The 17,500-nt window shown below is 48.9% G+C and overlaps 2 protein-coding genes across 2 annotated transcripts in view; one reads left to right on the top strand and one right to left on the bottom strand.

Annotated features, from left to right (window-relative positions):
• Positions 1-2,489, bottom strand: part of xkr6b (XK, Kell blood group complex subunit-related family, member 6b) — a 32,773-nt gene extending 30,284 nt beyond the window's left edge. The window contains 1 exon segment of the mRNA XM_061243557.1: positions 1,918-2,489. Within this exon segment, the coding sequence (XP_061099541.1) occupies positions 1,918-2,489 (572 nt within the window).
• A 5,639-nt stretch (positions 2,490-8,128) lies between these two features.
• Positions 8,129-17,500, top strand: part of mtmr9 (myotubularin related protein 9) — a 14,242-nt gene continuing 4,870 nt past the window's right edge. The window contains exons 1-9 of the mRNA XM_061243986.1: positions 8,129-8,426; positions 10,070-10,277; positions 11,678-11,786; positions 12,164-12,289; positions 12,695-12,868; positions 13,414-13,631; positions 15,634-15,795; positions 16,435-16,576; positions 17,011-17,231. Of these exons, the coding sequence (XP_061099970.1) occupies positions 10,096-10,277; positions 11,678-11,786; positions 12,164-12,289; positions 12,695-12,868; positions 13,414-13,631; positions 15,634-15,795; positions 16,435-16,576; positions 17,011-17,231 (1,334 nt within the window). The 5' untranslated portion in view covers positions 8,129-8,426; positions 10,070-10,095. The remainder of the gene's footprint in view (positions 8,427-10,069; positions 10,278-11,677; positions 11,787-12,163; positions 12,290-12,694; positions 12,869-13,413; positions 13,632-15,633; positions 15,796-16,434; positions 16,577-17,010; positions 17,232-17,500) is intronic.

Raw genomic sequence — 17,500 nt, 5'->3', positions numbered from 1 at the left:
ATCTTTCCTTTCTCCTCCTGGGCTAATGGCAGTATGAGAACACCAGCTCCTTCTCTCCTCTCCTCTCCTCTCCTCCCCCTCTCCTCCTCCTCCCCTCCTCCTCTCCTCCTCCTCCTTCCCTCCTCCCCCTCTCCTCCGCACACAGACAGCAATACACACTGCAGTCGCACTCTCACTCAGCCCAGTCATGAGTGAAACTCGCCCCCCCCACACACACACACACCCCCGCTCCAGACGCATGTGGAATCCCAGCCCACAGCCTGCGAGTGAATCAGGGACAGACCATAGCTGCACACGGGGGGGGTGCAGCACATTTTCATCACACCTCCGTTTTTTGCCCAGCAGATGGGTAACCCAGGAAAAGCTGTGAATGAATCAGGAATAAGTGCTTTTCATGTCTAGCAGTGTCAGAACAGAACCAGCCCTGAGAGCAGGGACACAGACGCTGCGTCTGAACCCAGAACTGGATTAAGAATTCAGTCGACCCACAGAAACACACACATAAGCACATACACATAGATGAACACACATACAGTTACACACAGACCTACACACACAAACATACACACATGCAGGCACACGCACACACACAGACAACGTACCCACACATATAAACACAGACACAGACATGCACACACACACACACACACACATGTGCACACACGTACACACATAACGCACCCACAGACATAAACCCACACACCATTAGCACATACACAGACATCTACACACACAACGTATCCACACACATATGCACACGTGCGAGCACACACACAACATGGCCACACACAGATGTACACATATGTGCAAACACACACGGACACACACACACACACACACACACACAGACACACTGCAGACATTACGTTTTGGCAGAGAACTGCTGATTACTGTCAGGTATTCTAGACAAAGAAAAATAAGGAAAAAGGAAGCTGTCAACACAGCCACCCCAGCCGCAAAGAACGGAAGGTCGTCGAGCTCAGGCATGAACAGCACAGCCCAGGAATAAACGGCAAGGGTCACCGTCCAAGCTACAAAATCGACAGTCGTACAAGATGTACCCACCAGGAAACCCGCATTACGCCGGTTAGCAGCGGTGCTCTGCTTTTGCCAGGATGTAGTACTACCAGTGTGCACATTTCACGCGCGAGCAGACATCGAGTAGACACGTACTTCGAACACATTATAAATATTATAAAAGCCTACAAAAATGACACCCTCCCGCGGGGACTGGGAAAACATTGAAAAATATTACGGCGCGTCGCACCGACCCGATGTCAGTCTCGTAGGCTACGGCTCTGCGTGGACCAAAACAAAAGCCCTGTGTCTGTTCGCTTGATTCGGTCCTGTCATGCAGGAAGAGAGAGAGAGAGAGAGAGAGTCCTTACATGCACCGCATATGCAGTGCCACTACAGTGCCGTTATTCCCCCTTGGACCCCCCTACGCCCCTTCCACTGTCCGCTATCTTTACTCTAACTGTACAGGGGGGAGTTTTGGATAACTTTATCATCAATGGACACGCTAGAATGAAAAGGAGTTAGGCTGAAATAGTCAGGCAGAAATTGGCCATATTTTCTTTTTCTTTTTTTCTTTTTTTTGCTGAGACTGCCTGGTCTCAGCTCGCGGTGTAGCTAGATGTTACCCACGTTGTCTGACTCAACACCGGGTACAGACATAATAAAAAAAACAACCCCCTCCCCCCCTCCACCTCACAAGCAGCTATTAAGAATAATCACAGGGGAAGGGGGGTTACTGACCACCCCCGAGACAGAGGGCTGCGGTGCGTCCGCGTGCATGCGCCAGGTTACCTCAGGTGACAGAAAGAGACAGGCGCGCGGGTTCACAAGAGGGAGGGGGGGCGGGGGCGCAGGTCTGCAGTCCAAAAAAATTGAGGGGAAATCTCAAGCGATACGTACCTCCATACTTGCCCCATCTGCAGGATGTGGATGACTGTCTGCCAGATCCACACCGAGACCCGGCAGCAGCGGCCTTTCCCGTGCGCTCCGGTGCCCAACCCGGCCGCGGCTCGCCGGCTGCTTAGCCCCTCCACCGCCCCCAGCCCTCCCCCGGTGTAATCCTGGACGAACCACCTGAAGCTCAGGATCTGGACCAGCACCGACGGCACCAGCACGAAGAACAGCGTCAGCCCGAACCAAAGGTAGTCCCGCTTGGAGTAGTAGTCAACGGCCAGCCACAGGTCCGTCCCAACGTCCCAGAAAAAGACCAGCAGAGCAATGATGATCCATAGGCAGTCCAGCCACAGGCGCTGCTCCTGCGCCGGGCGCCTGGCGTCCTTCCCCTTGCCCAGGAGGTACCGCAGACAGGCGCTCCGGCAGCCCCAGTAGCACGACGAGGTGTTGCAGCAGTGGCAGATGTGGAAAGAGCTGCCCTCCGCGCGATCCTCCTCGCCGCTCCCCGCCGCCTCGTCCAGGTTGTGCAGCTGGGCGAAACCGGTGACGACCCCCAGACCATCAGATTTCGCTGCCATCTTGCTTGCTGAAGCTCCCACCTCCGGCTTCCGGGGTTAGTGACGTCACTTCCTAGACACCTGTCCTCCGACTCTACCCCAGATGTGGTTGCCATCTAGCGTCCGGGTAATTTGGACGGGGGGCTAGCGCGCCTGTGCCCGAAGCGGGTCCCTGCGCTCCGGCGCCGCCCATCCTCCCTTCTGCCGTGGAGACGGAGCCTCGACCAGGCGCCGGAGATCAGGCGCATCTGGCAGACGAGCCGCGGCGGTGAGACGGAATGAAAACGAGGCGTTTCTGGAGACGCGGCTGAGCTCGCCCCCGCGCAGAATGACTCCCCCTGCCCCCTCTGCGCGACACTGCGGCTGTAACAGCCTCCGCTCCTCTCTCCCTCTCTCACCGAGGTCCACAAAATGCCATGAATGATCACCCGCACTTTCCCTTGACGTAATTTATTTTTCCCTCGCCGCCTGGTTCATCAGTGTTGCCACCTAGTGTTTCGTTTAGCACACCAGGCGTGGAACCCAGGAGGTGATGTAATGTGGTACCATTCGCATTAACTCGAGACTTTAAACTTACAGAATCGCGACGCAAAATCCTTTGGTTTCCAGGTTTCACAAATTCTTATAACGGGGGCAACGTAGGGGTGAGTTAAAAGCAGAACGGCGTCTAAACTGGTTACTTAAGCTATGGAATCTCCCCGCCACTCCGTATCTGCAATGGAACGACAAATAAACTCCGTGTCATTTTTCTACCCACCACCCAATTCTAAAAATTATATAAGCCGTTTTCTGCCATTGTTTATTTCCCAGTTCATTCAGCGATGGCAGGTGGACGATAAAACATGGATAAGAGTCATTCTGGCGAATGAGAGCTCAAAGATGTAATCATGTAAAAACACCCACTAACACCCCCCTGATAATAAGTGATCCGTGGACCATACCTGTATTTTTTTTGCCCCTAACGCTGAGACTTAAATTACGCACATCCAAGCTGTCTAGAGCATTGGACTCGTGAGCTGCAGGGGTGAGAAACCAATTATACAGACAGAGATATGCAGTCTGTTGCATTTCCTGGTTGGGCTTAGAAGTTCCGGTTATTATATACGTTGTTCACCTATGGAGTCCTGGCGACGGAACCCATTTGTTCAAAATACAAGTACAGACGTCCGGTGAAAAACATAGAACGCCAGACGTATTGATTACTGAAGATTCCGAGTGAGCTTTCCGGATGGACGCTAAAGGCAAATTTTTTTGTCAGGATGATTTTCACTTGAACTTCTACAATGGAAAACCAGCTGGACGAGGAAGCGATAGTTCTAGAAATGAACAGGAAGCAGAAACGGCCATGTCATTAAATGGCTAAAGTAAACCGTTGAAATGTGCTGTTTGTATTTTCTTTGGCGAATTGGTGGAATTCACTCGTAAAGAAACTCCCAGCTGCTGCTTCAGGGCGTCTGTGTTTATGTCTCATAATGTAATAATGTAATAATGTCCGATTCTTGTGAATTTTCACAATTAAAGGGATGCTCTAGCGCATATTCATGTTCTGATGACATTTATTTTTCCACTTTCCACTGATGACCTTTTATTTGTTTCCATAATATACCCGGAGTGTTCCTTCGATCTGAAGGAGTCCTGTCACTCACTGCTGAACTGTCAGACCCACCACTGCGGACTTCTGTGGTCTCGCACAGCCTTTCGGTGTTTTGGACCCCCCCCCCCCCACACACACACACACACACACACACACACAGTGATCGCACACATATATTCTCAATAGGCACCTCTGTGTGTCCGAAGTGGAACCCTGTCTATGCACAATGGTTCAATGCGGGAGCAGGTAGCTACTGTGTTGTTTTTCGTGTTACTGCACTCGGAACATCGTTGTTTGTTAGTCACTCTAGGGGAGCTGTCTAGTGCTGAAACGACCTGTCTTGCGGAAACGCGAAAATGTTTTCAAAACATGTGTGTGCCGCGTCTACAACGCGACGTATGTTTCAAACACGCGGAATCAAGTGCAAATACATTTTATTATTTAAAAAAGAAAAAAATAGAGACTTAAACGCGTCTCAGTGTAAAAAAAAAATAGCAGGGTTGGAGTGACAGGGAGAGTAGTTTGCGTTACCTGGGTAACAGAAACAGATATACCCACAAGCAAAAACGCCTTTCTGCTTCCTCAGCCTGCAAATCCTCGGCACTTGCGCCTACCACCAGGGAGGAATTAGCGAGATTAGAGCCGCGCAAGTGTATCCGCTGCCACGCACACGTTACAAAGGCTCGCCGTCGCTTCCACAATCCCCCCAAGTGTGCAGCCTGGCCTAAATCCTTGCATGACGAGCAGAGGACGTGTCACCTGAACGCTATGCTCTTCCCTGCGCTAACAGCTAATTGCAGCTCCGGCACACTGTCTGCATACGGGAAAGCTCGGAGGATAACACACACACACACACACACACACACAAAAATGTCATTTCCATTTTTCATTACGAGGTATATTAGATGCAAATAGCTTTTTAATATACACAAGGCGGCCAGCTTGATGCGCATTATTTTCGCATTAATGATGCAATTTTGCCCACAGACTGACATAACTGATGCGGGAAGGATGTGGTGAAGAGGCATTTTTACACGCCTTCGAGGATAGTGTGTTCTGAATTTAGTTTTGAAATCGATATACCGTCGGGTGAATGCGCGTATGCGTCACGTGACTGGGGATAAGCCCCGAACGTTAGTCTTCTCTGAAGTGAACTTTCACCCATGGTGCTCGGCCCGTTCGGCCAGTGGTCACATAAAAACTTCTAGCAGAGTCGATATTTCCTAGGGGCCTGTTAGCGTGTATAAAGCCTCTCACAGCGACTGCTGAGTGCCAAATCTATTAACTGCTGGACATATGGAGCCGACGGCGCCGCTCAGCACGCCGGGATTCTGCAAGTGGAAGGGCCAATTGGATTCGTTACCACGCCGTCGTCTAGCACGAAAATCCTCTCAGAGCAAAGAGCTTTTCTTTTCTTTCCTTTTTTTTTCATTTAAAAGGGCATTAAAATTTTATGGCGGCAAATGCCGAGTACGTAGTCTTCGGGGGCCAGGGGTTAAACACAGCAGAAATGTACCGTGTTCTGAATAATACAGAGGACATAATTGGCGACGGATCCCAGCAGGGCATTGGAGCTTTCATCTCAACAACCAAAGCCTGCTCTTTGCGGAGCGGGTTTCCCCTAAGCTGAAGCGGATTCCCGAGGAGGCTCTACGGTCTCAACACAAAATGGCGGGTAAGACTGGGGCTCAGTGAATATCCGGATGTTTCAGTCCGTATTGTTTTTCAAACACACGTGGAACAGTTCACAGTAAACATTTATTTATTTAGTTCAAATGTTCATTGTTAAATCAACTCTTTAAAGGGTGCATATGGTCCAAGTTGGACTCATATGTAGTCGCCATGTCTATGAGAGTAGAATGAACACAGGATATTTTACTAGGCTAAGTTTGACCTGCTTGGTGCTATAGTCTGTTACACATAAAGATGGATATTATTTCCAAGTTCAGGTGGCTTGTGATAGCAAGACAGTCGTCATTTTGCCTCAAAAGGCCACATGTTTTGCTCATATTACATCCTGGTGGAAGATTAGACATGCGAATGCAAATCCAGCCTGTTTAGCTTCTGCAACGACTCCTTGATAACTAATATACTGCTGGCGTTCTACTGTTCATTGTTAAATGTCATGCTATTCATGACATTTAACAATCCGCTCTCTGCACCCAGCTCGCTCTAAAGATGTCAGCCGTGAGTATCTCACAGTTCATCTTGCATCAGTGGAAATTGTAAAACAAACACATTTTCTCCAGTACGCCCCCCCCCCCGCCCATACATAAAACACGCTTGTCCTGTCCAGATATACAGATTTGCTTTTGTAGCTGTTTTCCTCAGAGTATGTCTGCACAGCAAAGCAGTTTTTCCCAGCGTCCACGAGCAGGAATCTGATTTGCTAAACAGGGGAGTGTGTCATAACCAGCTGAAACTGAAGGCCTTCGCTGCACTCACTGAACCTGGGGGGGGGGGGGGTTCCAGCTGTCCCAGGTTTTACTCTGTGAACTTATCCACACTCTCAGAAATAAAGTGACAATGGAGGTACATTTTTGTTCTTCAAGGATCACATTTCCCAAATGTACCCTGAAAGAAGCCTACAGTAATGTTCACTTTGGGTACAAACAAGTTTTTCCAAAGCAAAAAAGGTACAGATTAATTATATATTGCTGGCTAGGGGTAGAGTTTTATGCATCTATTGGGTACCACCCCAGCGACAAGCATTTGTACACTTTCCATACCTTTATTTCTGAGCGTGCAGCTGACTCAGTGATCCTGCTTTGTGATATACCCCCCTGCCTGCCTCTTCACAATGTCACCCCGGCACCATGGGTTTCTGGGGGAAGCTCTCTCACTGCTGCGCATCTGTGACTTCCATCTGTTAGGAAACTCATCACAAGTGTTTACTGATCATTTAGGAAACCCCCAAAGGCTGCGTTTCGCCTTTTGGGGAAAAAAAAAGAACGAATAACAACTAAAAAAACGACAAAGAGAAAGAATGTGGAGCTGAGCATCACCTCAGACGTTGCACCAAAAATATAGTTTTACATTGTGCCATTTTAAAAAAATAAAACGATTATTTTATGATCTGGTGAGTTTAGATTGTGCGTTTTTTATGTCATATTCATCGACAGAAAATACCCATGACACACATTTACACACATACGCACACACACACACACACAGAACCAGACATTATTGGTTTAATCAGTGTGATTTAGTCACTGGTAAGATGTAATCTTCGCAGTGTGCAGCTAGCACTGGCTAGCACGTTCCGGTGGTGATGTGCCCCATGGCCCAGAACCAGCGCCTCACTGTGCCAACGAGACTGAGCCAGCATGACCAGCCCAGTGCGACTGTCAGTGTCTGTCGACTAAAACACTAATTACTGGCAGTGAGCTAAATGCTTTAAATAACATTTAAAAATCAAATGTTCACTTCCCCTTTAAAGAATGAAGGAATAGTTAATCCCATGTGTTGAGACCTTACATTTTATTTCCACTGTGCAGCCTTTTCAGCCGTTTCAGCCGTCGCGAGCCAGAGGCTTTTCTTCGTCTGTCCCCGTTACTCGATGCGTTTGGTGTTGTTGTTTTTGCTGACACAGAGCACTGAAGTGGATAATTACAACTGAGAGACGCCCAGCATGGATCTATTCCGCTAACAAAGGAGAAATTGATGATCTTCTCACATAAACAAAACACCCCGTGTCTATGCTGAGAAATCCAACAGCGCCCTCTTCTGGTGACTTGTGAACATGACGCCGGCGTTCCCAGGGCGGCGTTCTGCACGGCCAGCCGTCAGTGATGGGAAAGCGTTTCAGGCTCAGAAATTCGAAGGACGTATTATTCGAGCAGTTTACAGTATTAATGAATACTTTAAAATACACAAATAAGTGTATGTGTGCATTTTTCATCGTATATTTATGTTTCGTTACAGAATGACATTACGCGAAGATATTTGAACATAACTCACACACACAATCATTATTTCTTACTCTATGAAGTATATGGGTAAAACACTTTAATATAGTAAAGCTTATGCCAAGCGATGACACTTAAAGCAATGGTTAAAACATGAATTTTGTTAGCAATGTGGGTGTTGTTGATAAATCATTCGAGCTCTGTTATCTGTTATCTGTATTATCATCATTATGGAAACAGATCATTTAAGAAGAGCACACTCCACTGATATTTCCTACAAAATGTAAATGTTACTGATCAGTTTACCTTTCGGACCGATTCTGGACGACAACACGCCTGGAACTCATACTTTTTATGTTTCCCTTGTTCCCATCGGAATGTTTTTGCAGTAGCAAGAAATACTTCCGCATTTCCGTAGTCCTGAGTGAAAATTTGCAAGCAATCGAGAAGCTAAAGGTATATTTTTGCATCTAGCTAACTTTTGACAGCAGTTGTTGACATCATTTTCAGAGATATCCCAAGCTAATCTACTTCATAATACTAATTTTGCTGAATGTATCCGATGATGGCGTTATGTATGTGCGGTAGTTTTACTCCCAGTCACGACGTTAGCTAGACAGCTATGCTAGCTAGTTATTTCCATTTGTTACCAAAGCTAGCTGCTGCTAGTTTGAGTGATAACACGCCACTGCCTTAGTACCAGCGGTAGGCATGTATGGATATATTAACGTTTGTTTTGTTAAGATGTTCTATTAGCTTGATATCTATGTAGGTAGCTATAACCATTTTGTTTTCTGCAGATGTAACGGGGTCCGTCCATCAAATAACGTACACGTCTTGTGTGAGATAGCTTAGGTGTGGCCTGTTTTGTGTACGTTAGCATCTATTGCAGTAGCACATCCGTAATTGCTTCGTACAGTCCCAATTTCGAAACAAACTGAAATATCTTGCATAATGGCTTGGACTTATCTTCGTGCATATGCGATGGTTTCGCAGTCCGTCCAGTTCTGTCCCGCTAAAACTCAGCCACGAGTCAGTCATCTGATGCGGTTTGCTGTAGTAATAAGATTGCGCAATTTGCGGCAGCTTTTAGTAAACCTGCGCGTACAGTATATCTGGAAAATGACTCCTCTCTCACCAGAATGTCCGGCAAATACGCCAAAATCACATTTCACCACCAAAATAAAAGTCACACAATTCAAACAGTGTGTGACCGTAATCTTTCAATCTCTCAAAGTCAGTGTGATATCCTGGCAGCTGTGGGGGGTATTTCACAAAGCACATTAATGAGTTAACTGGATAACTGCACTGAGTAAAACCTGGAACAGCTCTTTTTACCTCAGCCCCAGAGTGTTCCCCAAAAATGTAAGTAGTGGGCCAAGGAGAAAAAGTAGCCGGCCAGGGGGGTTCAGATGATGTAACTGAAATATCATAGAGTTTCATGCGTGCCACCTTTTATGGCTTAGAGTGGCTTCACTTTTCACTTTTCAAGACCACAACTGGTGGTGGAAACATCCCCTGTGCTGGCACTAGCAGGGCGACATCTGACCAAAAAATGACAAAAGTAGGCTAATGGAAAAAAAATAACCTCCGGAGGATAACAAGGACATTTTCTACTACATAACTAGGTACAGAGTGGACAGCACAATCGTTTGAAATGGTATCTGATCTCCAGCAGCAAACTATTGTTTCTTGTGGGAGCTGGCTTAATGGTATGGGTAACTGTTAGCCAATGTTTGTTGAATTAAACTATTATTTTTAGTATGTTGATAAGTAGCAAATTGTTTTATTTGGAGCATCTTTGAGAGAGACCGCCAAAGGTGTGTGTGTGCACACGCCAGTGGCAAGCGAAGGAGAATAAACTGGAACATGACACCACTGTATTTTGAATAAGAATTAGTCGTTCGATTTTGTATCAGTCACAATAATTAATCCCACCAATCTTCAGCATCTCCGTATTCCGGATTTCTAAGGGTTTGTTTCACTTGGTGCACTTATCCAGCTAACTCCCTAATCCCGCTGTGGAAATGCAAAGGGCCCAAATGTGCGGGTGACCCTTATTGACGCGGGACTGCGCCCTTTCCCCTCCGCTCCTGCAGAGGGCGCTGTGGTTCTCTGTGCCGGGATGGAGTTTGCGGAGCTGATAAAGACGCCGCGCGTGGACGGCGTGGTGCTGCACCGGCCCTTCCTGCCCACCGTGGAGGGGACCCTGTGTCTGACGGGACACCACCTGATCCTCTCCTCCCGCCAGGACAACGCCGAGGAGCTCTGGCTGCTGCACTCCAACATCGACTCCATCGAGAAGAGGTCAGAGGTCACGCCACTCAGACCACCGTCGACCTTACTCGGTTGTGTGTTTCTGTTGCTCTCTGCCTTTTCAACCTTGTAAATGGTGGGCAGTTTTGTTCAGGTTGAATTTTTTGCTTTCTAAAAGATTAGTGACTGGTCATGTGTGCTGATATTTAGATTTTGCTTCTATTGATTAGCAGTTTAATGTGATTTTAGAAAAGAAAATTGTGAACCGATGAATAAACTTTAAACCACACATCTCTGGAGTGTCCGCTTTTGCACATACTGGCTCGTTTATCCCAGACTGTGACTTGTTGAATCACGTTTGAAGTCATGATCCACACATGGAGGCAGTTACCTGTCATGGCTGCCGACCTCAGACCAGTTTGACTGAGGCTGTTACACCGTGACTGCGTGTTACAGCTCATAAGCAGCGCCATGGCAACCTCAGATGAGACTGCAGACCACGCTGTTCAATTCTGACACGAAGGGCTTCATATACAGACTCATATATTTAGATTATTTAGCATCAAAACTTTAACTATGATGAGGTCCGTCCGTCAAAGAGCATACACTTCACGTGTGTGAAAGTTAGACCGCGTTTTGTGTTCGTTCACATCTGCTATAGTACTATCGACCACATTCGCTTCGCTACAGTGACCAGGTGTGGGTTTCTGGGGTTTAGCTGGCTGAGTAATGTGTCGTGTGAAAGTGAACAGGATGTTGCTGACTTGGAACAGGAAGCAGCACTGATTATGTGAGGTTTGGCAAGCGGATGTGTATATGACCCAATGCAGAGTTTCTCCTTCGTGTGGAGGCCATATGCGGTGGCAAGGTCTGCTTATGTCTTCACACCGAGGTTGCGCTTGCAAACCAAAGGGGCTTAATTTCAACCGCGGATGAGGGGCAGCCTGTACCCTAGTGGCTACGACGCTTGACTGCTTTACTGCTTCAAGCCCCGGTGTAGCCACAGTAAGGTCAATGCAGCTGCTGGGCCCTTGAGCAAGGCCCTTAACCCCACATTGCTCCAGGGCGGATTAGCCCCTGCTCAGTCATAAAGAAAATGTCACTTTGTTTCGTTTTGAATGTCGGGTATTTCTGCATTCTGCATCTGTGGGTGTCGGGTGTGATGAACTGCTCATAAACAAAACCCATTATTGAGCAACTTTCTATTTTGTGGAGGCTGTGCTTTGTGGTTGACTCTGCAGAGTGCTGTTTGGGGGTGACTGTGCTCTGGTTTTGGGGTGACTGTGATGCTGTGTGCTTTAGGGGGTGACTGCTCTGGTTTTTGGGTGACTGATTCTCGGTGGTTTTGGGGTGACTGATTCTCTGTGGTTTTGGGGTTACTGATTCACTGGGGTCTTGGGGTGACTGATTCTCTGGGGTTTTGGGGTGACTCTGATGCTCTGACCCCTCAGGTTTGTGGGCTCTCTGGGCACGATCATCGTTAAGTGTAAAGACCTGAGAGTGATCCAGCTGGACATCCCAGGCATGGAGGAGAGCATGAACATCGGAAGCTCCATCGAGGTGAGCAGGGCTGGGCCCGTCAGGCTGGTCCCTCCCCTGGTACCAGCACCACTGAGGTCAAATACTTTTCTGTGCTCGATTGATCTTGCCTGATGCGATTGAGCCAACCAAGAGGAAGGATTTGCACAGTTTTAGAGTATTTCATAGGTTACGATACACCAGACAAGCTCTGTAAAGCTTATTTGAATCCATAACAATTGTTTATTTGACCCGGGTCTGTTTAACTACTGCTTATAACTGTTATGCCGCATTGAGCATTGAGAATAGTCAGTTGAAGTTGGAATTTTTATGTATTTTTGGCCAGGGTCATTACATAGATTTTGTTTATCTATACGTGCCACAAACACAATCGTGAAGCTCCCCCTTCCCCCCTGAAGGCGTTGTCCACACTGGAGTCCGTGTCGTTGATGTACCCCTTCTTCTACCGGCCCATGTTCGAGGTCATCGAGGACGGGTGGAACTCCTTCCTGCCCGAGGAGGCCTTCAAAGACATCGAGTCTGCGGTAAGACTACACCTCCCATCAGGCCACTCTGTAGCTGGGACTCATTGTGGTAAGACTACACCTCCCATCAGGCCACTCTGTAGCTGGGACTCATTGTGGTAAGACTACACTTCCCATCAGGCCACACTACAGCTGAGACTGATGGTGGTAAGACTGCACTTCCCATCAGGCCGCACTCCAGCTGGGATTCACAGTAGTTAGACAACATTTCCCAACAGGCCACACTCCATCTGGGACTTACGATGGTAAGACTACAGTTCCCATTAAACCTCACTCCTGCTGAGACTCATGGTGGGAAGACTACACTTCCCATCAGGCCACACTACAGCTGGGACTCAGAAGACTACATTTCCCATGTGGCACTTTGTCTCTCACGCCCAGCCCGCTCTTTTCTCTCTGTGTCAGACGGACGAGTGGAGGCTGAGCTGCGTGAATAAAGATTTTGGGCTGTGCCCCTCGTACCCCGCCCTGCTGGTGGTGCCCAAGGGTGTGGACGACGACACGCTCTGCAAGGCGGCCACCTTCCGGCAAGGCGGCCGCTTCCCCGTCCTCAGCTACTACCACAAGAAAAATGGCATGGTGAGCAAGGCATTGTGGGTGTTGTAGTTCCACTGGTCAGTCTGTCTTTCATTCAGGCAGCATTTCTGTTTAGTGCAAAATGGAGGCTCAGAATTTCATGGGGAATTTCTCCAGGCCCACCAGTTAATCCAATTGTCGTAATTTAATTGACGAAAAGTGGTGAGCCAATCAGAGTAAGCGTTGACCCTTGTTGTCGCATTCAAAACCCTTTCTCTGATTGGCTGAGATAGGCAGCGGTCTGAGGTCAGTGAGGACATTCCAGCATCGGAAATGAGCCATTTTAAGGTGTCATGTCACGAATGTATAATTAGAATGTTCTTAACTGAACACCCTGATGCGGACGCAGTATCAGTGCTGCTGATCCTGAGAAAGGCGAGTTCTAGAAGACCGAAACTTTCCAGAAAACCACACTCTCCAAAGGATTACAGATTAGTGCGTGCAGAAAAAGTAAAAAAAACCAAAGAATAAAATGACTCGCTCTTCCTTTGCCTTGCGTGAACGCCCCTCCCCTCCTCCTCGCCCCTCCCCCCTCTGTCCGTCCCCAGGTGATGATGCGCGCGGGCCAGCCGCTGACGGGCACGAACGGGCGGCGCTGCAAGGAGGACGAGAAGCTGATCAACGCCACGCTGCGCGCGGGGAAGCGCGGCTACGTCATCGACACGCGCACCATCAGCCAGGCGCAGCAGGCCAAGGCCCGCGGCGGCGGGTTCGAGCAGGAGGCCAACTACCCGCAGTGGAGGAGGATCCACAAGGCCATCGAGAGGTGGGCCCTGAGCCCCGATCCTTAACATACCCGTGGAACACGAGTCCCTATCCTCAACGCTGCCGTTTTAAAGGCCACTTTTACAGTTAATGGTCAAAGAGCACATTTGATGGTCGTGGCGACTTGATTCCGCCGGGACGGTCGGTCCGTTTCATGTCTGCCCTGTCACCGTTGTGCCCGTCGCCGAGGCCTAAAACGTACTGAACTTCGACCCCGTCGCTGGCTCGGTTGTCACGACAACCTTATTATAGAAAGTTCCCGTTTTTGCGATGACCTTCAGCAGAGTGACATCGACTAGCTTCCGTGGCTCAGAGGCGACGGCACTTTGGCGATGCGTTCTTACCGGGTTTATACTTTTTTTATGAGCGACTGCGTTCAAAATCAAAGTCAAGGTGACAGTGGGATGTTGCAATGTTGTCTGATCGGCTGATCATTACATTACATTAATGGCATTTGGCAGACGCTCTTATCCAGAGCGACGTACAGTTGATTAGACTAAGCAGGAGACAGTCATCCCCTGGAGCAATGCAGGGTTAAGGGCCTTGCTCAAGGGCCCAACGGCTGTGCAGATCTTATTGTGGCTACACCGGGGATCGAACCAGCGACCTTGCTGGTCTCAGTCATGCACCTTAGCCACTACGCTACAGGCCGCCTTGTGCTACAGTCCAGTGTAAGTAACCCCCCAAATACACCAAAAGGCGGAAGTATCCGAGAGGTGAAGGAAACGCGTGTAGTCTGACCGATGCTGCTGGAACAGGGTTAATTTAATTTTGTTCTCGTTTATCTGACTCCAAAAGATAAGTTCAACTGCTCCTCTGTTCTAACAGTTCAACAAAAGGAACTGCAAATGTCCGCCAATAGTGTGGCTCTATATGATCGCTATCTATTTGTATAGATGCGGACGTGCCTGTGGCCTGTATAGCCTACAATTATACACTCAGTATGTATCTTGTGACGGCACTGGTGTATAGGCGAGTGACTATGGGGTGCAGGTATCCTATTGTCTATGTGTGTTAGGACTCTAAACTGCTAAGTGTGCAGTGGTGCGAGCCAAGAGTATGCAGGTTAAAATTAATACAATTTATTAAACAATGTGTAACAGAAACAGAATGACAATCTGTTGCAAGAATTACAAGTTGTAATATGAATGGCTATATGCAAAAGGTGCGCAGGAGATCGTATTAGCAAGTTCCCTTCCATTCCACGTTCCCCTCTATATACGCAGGGTTCACAGGATCATCAAATAAAGAGTCACAAGATGGCGGTAACAATGGTCCTGCTGATGTTACCTCTGTATGTCCAACAAACCTGGTTAACCTTGCATTACCTGTGGTACAAGATCTTTATTCAGCAACCAGTGTACTACACCACCAATGACACCAAACTATTTCCCACATCATTAGCTGTCTAAAGACACCAAACACTGTATGTGGAAAACCCATGGTTTATACAGTGCTATTTCAACTCATCAGTTCTGGGAGCATTCCACTGAGGTGGCAGAATTGTGCAGAGGCAGCACAATGATGGGAGCAATAGTCCTGTATTGACGAGCACTGTCTTGTGGGGCGACATGGCTCAGGCAGTAAGAGCAGTCGTCTGGCAGTCGGAGGGTTGCCGGTTCGATCCCCGTCCGGGCTGTGTCGAAGTGTCCCTGAGCAAGACACCTAACCCCCAAATGCTCCTGACGAGCTGGTCGGGGCCTTGCATGGCAGCCAATCGCCGTCGGTGTGTGAGTGTGTATGAATGGGTGAATGAGAAGCATTAATTGTACAGTGCTTTGGATAAAGGCGCTATATAAATGCCTGCCATTTCCCATTTACCATTTCTTTTCCTCAAACCTTGCTGACCCTGTGTCAACATGGTCGACACAGTCCGTTTCCTTTCGGGGGTCTGCAGAGAGGCACACTCATGTAAAATGCCCGACACCAGCTTATAGTTATACATCGCCTGGCTATAAACTGGCCTTTAGCAGTTACCTCTGAACGTGTGTGCGTGCGTGCAGGTGGAACATCCTCCAGGAGAGCCTGATCAAGCTGGTGGAGGCCTGCAACGACCAGTCTCCCAGCATGGACCGCTGGCTCAGCAAGCTGGAGGCCTCCAACTGGCTGACCCACGTGAAGGAGATCCTCACCACCGCCTGCCTCGCCGCCCAGTGCATCGACAGGTGAGCGTCGCCGCGGAGACGCCCCGTCTGACACGGCTTCAACAGCTAGAGCAGGGGCCGCCCAACCCTGTTCCTGGAGATCTACCATCCTGTAGGGTTTCACTCCAGCCCTAACAAAGCCACACCTCATTCAACAGCTAGAGCAGGGCCGCCCAACCCTGTTCCTGGAGATCTACCGTCCTGTAGGGTTTCACTCCAACCCTAACACAAGCACACCTCATTCAACAGCTAGAGCAGGGCCGCACAACCCTGTTCCTGGAGATCTACCGTCCTGTAGGGTTTCACTCCAGCCCTAACAGAGCCACACCTCATTCAACAGCTAGAGCAGGGCCGCCCAACCCTGTTCCTGGAGACCTACCGTCCTGTATGGTTTCACTCCAACCCTAACACAAGCACACCTCATTCAACAGCTAGAGCAGGGCCGCCCAGCCCTGTTCCTGGAGATCTACCGTCCTGTAGGGTTTCACTCCAGCCCTAACAAAGCCACACCTCATTCAACAGAGCATTCTGGCACAAAATGGCTGCCGTGCATCACTCAGATGGAGAGTGCTGCACATTGGAGAGGGTTGAGGCAATTTCCCCCCTTATCACTGTGAGGAGCTTTCAGCTTTCATACCTGCGTTATGGTCTGTTTGGCAGGGAGGGAGCGTCCGTGCTGGTCCACGGTACCGAGGGGACTGACTCCACCCTGCAGGTGACCTCTCTGGCCCAGATCATCCTGGACCCGGCTTCCAGAACCATCCGCGGGTTTCAGTCATTGGTGGAGCGTGAGTGGCTGCAGGTGAGAACGTGGAGACTGCCGTATTAGCATTAGTTTGGGTGATGTGCAATATCAGCAGTAGCATTAGCATTAGCGTGTATAATGTGCAGCAGTAGGATTATCATGTGTGATATGCAGTATAAACGGTATCATTAGCATGTGTAAAGAGTAGCAGTAGCATTAGCATGTGTAATGTGTAGCAGTAGTGTTAGCATTAGCATGTGTAAAGAGTAGCAGTAGCAGTAGCATTAGCATGTGTAATGTGTAGCAGTAACGTTAGCATTAGCATGCGTATAGAGTAGCAGTAGCATTAGCATGTGTAATATGTAGCAGTAGCGTTAGCATTAGCATGCGTATAGAGTAGCAGTCGCATTAGCATGTGTACTGCGTGGCGTTCGCGTTAGCGTGTGTAATGCGTAGCATTAGCGTTAGCGTGTCCTGTGCTCTCGCTGCAGGCGGGCCACCCGTTCCAGCAGCGCTGCGCCCAGTCGGCGTACTCCATGGGGAAGCCGCGCTGGGAGTCCCCGGTCTTCCTGCTCTTCCTGGACTGCGTGTGGCAGATCCTGCGCCAGTTCCCCTGCTCCTTCCAGTTCAACGAGCACTTCCTGGTGCTGCTGTTCCAGCACGCCTACGCCTCCCAGTTCGGCACCTTCATGGGCAACAACGCCGCTGAGCGGTCAGTAGCCATGTGACAGGAAGTGGCAGGACATGTGACAGGAAGTGGCAGGAAGTGGCAGGACATGTGACAGGAAGTGGCAGGGTGTGTGGCAGGACATGTGACAGGAAGTGGCAGGACATGTGACAGGAAGTGGAAGGACATGTGACAGGAAGTGGAAGGACATGTGACAGGAAGTAGCGGGACGTGACTGGAAATTGAACGATGTAAAGCTAAGCTATACAGAGACTCATTCCCCTACATCTCCACCCACTGTAACTCTTTCTGTT

The sequence above is a fragment of the Conger conger genome, chromosome 5 (genome assembly GCF_963514075.1).
Source record: "Conger conger chromosome 5, fConCon1.1, whole genome shotgun sequence".
NCBI classification, from domain to species: domain Eukaryota; kingdom Metazoa; phylum Chordata; class Actinopteri; order Anguilliformes; family Congridae; genus Conger; species Conger conger.
This window is presented reverse-complemented; position numbering and strand designations above follow the sequence as displayed.